Genomic DNA, 8,140 nt, shown 5'->3' with positions numbered 1-8,140 from the left:
TAAAGAAAATAGTGGTGGTGTGAGGAGCAGTGATGGCTGGCATTAGGGGAGTGACTCTGGGACGCCAGTGATCACTGTCTAGCCTCCTGGAGGTGTCGTGGGACCAACTAGAAGAAACACTGGTGAAAGGAGGTTCCCACCTGATGACCCCAAACACATGTTAGTTATCACTGCTCATTAGTCTGTATAGCTAAATTAATAGTTATCATAGGACATGTTAAGCTTAGGGAGCTATTCACTGAGTCTGGTCCATTTTCTGTAGCACAAGCTTCTTGTGTTTATCTTAAATGTTTGAATATTTGGTGTCTTTTTTTAAATCGTGTTCATACTGTATAGGATGTATACGGTAACTGATCAGGTGTTTCATTCCTTTCACTTCATTTTATCTGTAAAATAAAATGTAAGTCGTTTTAAGGAGCTTTATAAAAATGTACCTTGCACTGGAGGATTGTGCTGCTGCATGCACTGCTGAGTGCTGTGACAATAACTAAACTGGCTGAACAGCTGTTCTGAAAGAAACTGGTGACCAGAACACAATGAGAATTTGATTACATAATCAAGTCTGATCAATACGTGACTTCCAAGGATTCAGAGATCATGTGACTGGTGAGGTTTTAATCTCATTCATTCTCCTTGTGCTGCTTTGTGTGCTTCCTCTCACCTTCCTCACACCTCGGCACATCGCCGCTCCAGGAGAGATCCCACTGGCACATGAGGATCTCAGAGCCGACCAGCTCGTATCCGGGGTAGCACTGGTAGGTGATGACGGTACCATGGATTAGATCAGGGTGGGACGTGCTCTTCCATCCATTGGTGATCTCCGGCAGCTCAGAGCACGTGTCGTTCCTCGGCACCTCTGTTGGCGTTCGACATGGAGCGGTTTGTGTTGGTGGGAGAGAGGAGAAATACAATTGGAAAAATTAATAATTCCAAAAATGGTGGGAAAAGACATTGGCACTGGGAGTGCAGAAATAATTTAATGTTAAATTTTCTTGTATAATGAACATTACATTTTCATTCTTAACACAGAATCTAGATTGTAAAGGGACAAGATTTGTTGCTCCAGGAAATCCTAGCATTAATATGCAACAACTTCCTCTGCAGGGAATGAATACGGCACGAATATTGTCTGTTCTGTGTGCACTAAACAGCAGCGGATGGGGAGGGAATGTAAATACAGGCTTGTGATGTTTGCTGGGAGGAACACAGCATGTGGTTTGGAACCAGTCAATCTGTGCCTTCTTAAATGCAGTATACATGGCCAAGAGCACAAAGCAGTGGGCAAAACCAGCTGATGTTGAAGTGAACCCTGTTATTGTGTTATCTAAATCCTGTGCACCTGGGACAAGCAGGAGAACAGATGGACAAAGAGGCGAAGAAAGAACATATAGACTTTTGTTTTTCTAATTGGTGACCAGCTGAGTTCTAGATATGAGTAATGTTTATATGATGGGGAAATAAAGTATCTATCTTTCTATCTTTGTTTTATATTCCACACTTATCACAATTTTTTGGTTTTATATCCATCTTGGAAATTTACTTTTAAAGGAGTATCATACATATAATTCTAAGAAAACTTGAAAATGTGATTTTATTTAATAAAAAGCATAATGTAATTAAAGTTGAAGGTTGTATACTTAAGATTTTTAAACATGAAAATAGCAGCAAACAACTGTTTTCTATGTAGTGGAGTAATGGCGCTGTGAGCAGAGAACAAAGCCACACCCCCTCTGTGTGTGATGTCATCTGAGTGTCTCTGCTCTCTGTTTTGGTAGCCAGTCCTGCAGCATGTGCATGTTAGGGCATGTGAGTCCCTCCCCTCCTCTATAAAGCAGGATGGTAGGGTCCAGTATGAGGCGTTCAGGTGACAGTGATCTTCCAGAATTTCCTCCACTGCTGAAAAAAAACCACGTTCTTCAGCTGAAAAGGCCTCAGACAGAGACAGAGATCAGACCAGAGACAATCCTGGTCTGTCTTCTCTGAGGTGGAGAGTCCTACGAGCTGCTAAAGGCTCCAGCTGGTTTTTCTTCTCCTTCGTGTGTCAGTAACTTGATGGTTCATAATGTGACATGTCTGTTCATGAGTGACAGCTACAGTAGAAATGCTAACGTTAGCTAACGTGCTGTTACCCATATTACAGCTGAAGGATGTGGAGGCGTGGCAGATGAAGCTTTTATTTTGGTGAGAGATTCTCGACACCTAGTGGTGGCAAATATCGTATATAACCTTGGAGAATCAGGATCTTACCAAAGAAGTGGACCACAAAGCCGTTGTTGTATCCGTAGATGTTGGTGGCAGGATCTGACTGAAACTGAATAGTCACATCAGCCATGGACGTGTAGAGCTTGAAGCGTGACCGTGTGCCGCTGTATTGACCCAGGATGTTGGCTGTGAGGTCATCACCATCGTAGAAGGTCAGCAGGTCATTCTTACCCACATGGAGACTGTGACACACATAAACAAGTGATTACATTTCTTCCTAATGATATTAATGAAGCTTGTCATATAGAGCACAGCTCTAGCAGTTGGTTATGTGTTGTGTATGCTGTGTGTCTTGCTCAGAGTCAACAGTTAAGTGACTGCTACACTCTTTGGCTGATGAAAGCAGAAGCTGATGACATAAGGCGATGTCAGCAGCACTTGGAAAATATTAATTCTGTTTATATTGGATGGATCTGACGTGAAGTAAACACTAAATAATTCATGATGCAAGACTCTATGCCTCGCGCATCGCTCTCATGAATATGTACTGAAGTGTGCATGCACAAATATATCAGCATAATATAATAATATCTTTCAGGTGACTAGGCCTATACAAAAAAACCATACAGTACACTGCAATATTTACATAAAATATAATGTAAGGCAGCCGAGCCAGTCTGATAGAATCTCTGCTGAAAATGATTAACTTAAGAATGCATTAACCTTTTCCATTTGGTGATTCACATGTCCTTGCCCTCTTTATAGAGCATCGGTAAAGCTTGACATTTATTCGCACATCGGGGATGGTGAAGGGTGTAAAAAGTAATAAGCCGCAGAAGTTGTATTTCCCTGCTGATGTAATAAGCAGGGGAAACTAGTTGCTCTTTATTTGCCTTAAGGCAGGCATCAAAATAGCTCTGCAGATTGGCTGGATGATTGTTCATATTCACAAGCTGTGCTGAATAGAAGTTAACAGTGATAATTAGCACAGTGCCATCACACACGTCAGGGAGCCAAACTTTGTGGCTATGAATCACCTGTCCCTTTGCATGAGCTCTCCACTGCCGGGTTCATTTGCAGGATTGAACAACTGATTAACAAACCAGCGTTTTATTAGAATGGTAAATAATACTCTCCACTTTTCTCTAATATGCAAGTTGTAATACCTGGAAAAATAAAAAACCCTCTTCTCAAATCCTCTGTCTTGTGTTTTCATCTGTATTCATCTCTCTTTTAATGATTTACTTCACAAACATGTTATGTGGTGCTGAGTTGTGTTCTTTTTCAGACAAATGTTTGCAGATTTACATCATTAGTTCGGTCAAACTCAAGACTGTCCAAATGAAAAAGTGGGATCAGAGACAATTTCCTTTTCTGAGAATAAAGAGAAATGCACCCGAGCGTTGCCACATGAGAGGGAAGAAAGAGCTGCAAACTTCTAACTCTGATGCAATCTTTCAATAAAAAGCTGAACACACACTGTTTTCTCTAGGTGTTTAAAAAAAAATCCCACAGCACCTGAGAGAGATAAAACAGAGTGGCAGACAGGTGATTCAAATCAATGAGGTCACAGCACAATCAACAGAAACACATAGAAACAGACTGTGTAGAGATGTCAGACTTTGTCAAGAAAGCCCTCAAATGTCCATGTCCTCACTCTAAGAACCAACAAAGCATATATTTAAACCATTGAGAGGAAATATGCATGCAATTTAAAATTCAGCAATAAGCCTGGTGAAGAAATGTGTTTCAGTAACATGCACAGTAAAATATTTAAAGTTAAATCACAGGTTTTTTATAGATATCGTTTACACTGTTCTGGAGTAAAAATATAAATATAAACAATAAAGAACACTTGGATCGTATGTCAAAAGACACTTTAACACTGTCACAGTGAATGGTAAACTGTGTCCAGTCTTTTGACTTTCGGTACTATATATAAAGGCTAAGTCTACAATACAGCACAATGATGCATCATCATTAAAGTTGCGCCAAGTAGCAAAAATAAATTTCATCTGCATAATGTTTTAAAGATGAGGAAAACAGTCACTGTGGTCCTCTGAGTATCTGAGTAGAAAGGTTGTGATCTCACAAAGAAACAAGAACATTAGATCCTCTCATGTTTAAATCTACTCTCTAGACATTTTGACTTTGTGATTTTTACTCTCTGATCTTTCTATTTTGTCTTTGTTGCTTCCTAAAATATGGACAAGTGGATGTTGCAGGATTGTCTAACCCAACAAATAATATCTCTAAAAGCCCTGCTTCAATGTTCACATTGATTGCTGCCTGATTTGACCCACCTGGCTGACACACTATATAAGTGAGCGAGGGCGTTTCTTTTACACTTTAAGAGGGTTTGTGTGAGGGTCTGTGCTGAAACACTGATGCACAGATTTAAACATGAGGTGTTTGCAGTGCAGTGCAGTGGAGTTTGAGGCTCTCTCCTGTTTTTCTCACAGTGACCATCAGAGCTCATGAGACTGAGGCTACTGAACAGGAGATCTGAATATAGAGTTACTTACCACAGAGGTAGGAGTCTGCGATGAAGCTGCTTTATCAGTGATTGACAGAGTTTTAGGATGATGAAAGGAAACAAATGACCCGAGTCTGTTTACCTCCCCTCCGTCTCTTCTTCACAACAGAATCTCAATATTACCTCTGAGTAGAAACAAGCTGCAGTTAAAATCAAAGACATGCACCCACTTCAGCTTTAATTACCCAGACTAGGAACAAATCCTACCTATTCATGTTGAATATCCACTTCAATCAAAAATATATACTAGGACCCACAAGCTGTATACTCAAGGACAACTAGTTAGGCTGGAACGTCCCTGAGGGTAAAATCATGGGACAAAAAACATCTGAATGACACAATTCTGTCTAGTGGTAAAATTTGGACAAAACTAAATTCCAGCTTCTCCTGACACACAACACCTGTTTCCATTTCCACACCATCACAAGAACACTCCATGCATCCACCAAGTGTCTCTTAGGAAGACATTTGTTAAGGGAGTGTAACAAAGGATGAAAATAGCCACAAGGTTTTCACACTAAAAGCTTGTAACACCTTTCTATTTGATGCACTCCATGATTAGATGCATCCTGCCCACACGCAGTGACTGCATCAGATGACAGACAGGATCATAGTAGCTGGTCTGCAGGTTCCCTCTGCAGAGTTGGTCAGTCTCATCTGATTCAGCCCTGTCACAATAAAGCAGGTGTCCATCAGTGTCTTTTTCTATCTACACATCTCATGCTTTTTACATTACTACAAACCACATTCTTCAGCTCATTTCAATAATCCGGGAGGTAAACTCGATGGCATTGCTGTTGATCTTCATCCTTTCCTGATGACTGTATACCACAAACAATATTGGCACCATTAAATGCAATCTGCTTTTAGTTCTTTATCTTTCCATGAGTCAAAGCAGCTCAAGACTGAACCTGTGCTTCTCATTTTCATCTTTATGCAAAATACGCTTCATCCCTCAGACTACTGCAACATCAGCAACACTAAACTCTGCTTTTTTCTTCTGATATCCAAATGAACATTAGAAGACAAATGCTCCTTTTTTCCTCAGTAAAAAACATAAATCTACTCTAACTTTTTCACAACAACACCGCAACGTCACACTGACTCCCATACGATGAATTTGGTCAGATGTTAGACGAGATGCGAGGCCAACACTGCAGCCGCTGTCAAAACATCAGATTTATAGTCGACAGCAAATCATACACTTTCCCACTTGACACATTGTGACCTTTCCTCCTGTCTGGCTTCCTAAATATTCTCCGCAGTCGCTCTAACTCATCAAGAATGCTGCATTCAACCTTGGTTTTAAATTTTGCCACTGACTCCATCCATTTGCTCCACTGTCTGAACTGTATTCAAAACCCCGGTGACAACACGGAAGAATGCCAAGCGAACAGTGCCTTTAGCCCAGACTCGCTCAGCAGTCTGTGGTTAGTCACTACAGGCCGCTCAGCTGCCGTCTGTGTAGCAACCTGGCAGTCACTTCGCCCAAATGTCGTCCCACCTGGCTTTTTTAAATGGTTTCCCCTCCAGTAAAGAAAACAGTCACTCTCTGTGCTGACTCTGACTAATATTCTAAAGAAATATTCGCACCCCATCTCCTCATGTTCTTTCCTTACTTCACACTTCAGAGTAACATTGATTAACTGTTGTCACAGTTGTTATTTGATTAAATATCTCCTCCGTTGACATAGCTTTGTGTTCCAGGTGACTGTCTGCCTGAAAAAGGACTTTTGAAAACTTCTCTGCATACTAATGGCACCAGCCCAATCCTGAGGGCCGACAGCTGCAGCTTTATACAAGACTCTAGGCATTTTGTCACCTTCACTGACCTGTCAAGTCTAAAGAAGCCAACACTTCTCCTGTGACTCCGACCAAAAACAAAATCACTTTCAGTGTGAAGATTTCAACCTCCTTTGGCTTCTCGTGCTCATATTTACCCTTTGAATTCTTCTGCTTATTGGAAAATACAAATAACCAGCTTCCTGGCACCAGCTCAAGTCGACCTGCTGCTGTAATGCTCAGAGCCTCCACAAGAGGACTCTGTAAACCCAGTGTGTCCTATCTATACGAGGCGTCTGATCCTGCTCAGTACACTGACACGTAGCACTGTAAAACAGACTTCCTCACTGTCTGGAATTGTGAGACATTTGTGGATATACCCTGAATGCTAAAATCCACATGTGAAGCATTTACCTTGCTGTGTTCCACAGGTGAGGCTATCAGCTGTAACTCTAGTCTCCGGCTCTTGCTGGAGCCATGCTCCATGCTAATTAGCAAAGAGCCAACCCTCCTGTTTGGCCTAAATTAATTAATCAGCCCTCATTATGCACACCGCTCCTCTGTAATTGCCAGCACAGACACAGTGATGAATGATAATATAGAAAACATTCTCATTAATGTGGAAAAGTGTGTGCCCACCCTTATAATGAGACAGCTCTCATCCACAAGAGCCTTTTGCCACTTAAACATGTATAACACATGCACACAAATAAACACCCTTTCACACAAATTACATGTTGACCGAGTCTTTAGGAGCGTTTTCTCAAGCTGAGCACACCAGACATGAGGGTAATGGAAAGGTGTGCGGGATCAGACAGGCTGTGGGTTTCTACAGCCCTGAAAGCCATGCATGACCAACCTTGTGATAAACTAGAGCTCGCCACAGCACCATTAATTTACAGCGAGTGGCCTCATGTGGCTCAGTTTAAAACAAACTTGAGGCTGGTGCAATTTAAAAAGAAATCTCTGAATGGAAATCACTTTACCTCCAATCAAACTTGTTTACTGCTGCATGGAAAAATCCCCTGATTTTTTTTATTTTATTTTGTCCTAGGTGCACTGGTTGACTTTCAACATCAGTCATTAATCAGAGTCTTAATCTCCAGCTAAAAAAAACAAAAACAAAGGGGCAAGCAGGGCCACACAAAGCCCATTGTGTATGATTCTGTATCCTCCCGTGATGTTATTTCCTTTTTCATCTGCGGATCAAACTTGACTGATGGCTCATATCTGAGTGAAAGAAACTGTTTGGGACATTATGTGCATTGTGGCAACAAAACTGGGCCACTACAGCAACATCCACTTTCACCAAATCCTCCACTGACTCAATGCTACAGATACGAGGGAATCCCTGGAGTCGGTGTATTTCAGATGTAATTCAACGACACATAAAAAGACTCAGAATGCAATGCTCTCTGATCTTTGGCTATAGGATCATTTTAATGCTATTCCAACGTATTTGTTAAATTTACGTCGATATAAATTATATCACTGATTTCTCTGATATATTCAATAATACAGTAACTTTGGGGTAAAACTAATACTGTCAATGAATCAATAAAGCCAAATACAAATACAGTAATGTTAGTGGGCATGTGATCGGGGGGTGGTGGGGGTGGG

At 41.1% G+C, this 8,140-nt stretch overlaps 1 protein-coding gene across 3 annotated transcripts in view; it reads right to left on the bottom strand.

The window, feature by feature from the left end:
• Positions 1-8,140, bottom strand: part of LOC111663941 (seizure protein 6 homolog) — an 84,948-nt gene that overhangs the window by 6,227 nt on the left and 70,581 nt on the right. For all 3 annotated transcript variants that reach the window (XM_023418349.2, XM_023418350.2, XM_023418351.2), the window contains exons 10-11: positions 2,248-2,444; positions 662-856 (exon numbers count right to left, since the gene is read on the bottom strand). In XM_023418349.2, the coding sequence (XP_023274117.1) occupies positions 662-856; positions 2,248-2,444 (392 nt within the window). The remainder of the gene's footprint in view (positions 1-661; positions 857-2,247; positions 2,445-8,140) is intronic.

This window comes from Seriola lalandi, unplaced genomic scaffold (genome assembly GCF_002814215.2).
Source record: "Seriola lalandi dorsalis isolate HSWRI2012SDOR001 ecotype SW California unplaced genomic scaffold, Sedor1 jcf7180002054581, whole genome shotgun sequence".
Classification (NCBI taxonomy): domain Eukaryota; kingdom Metazoa; phylum Chordata; class Actinopteri; order Carangiformes; family Carangidae; genus Seriola; species Seriola lalandi.
Note: the sequence above shows the minus strand (reverse complement) of the source record. Positions and strands in the feature narration are given on the sequence as shown.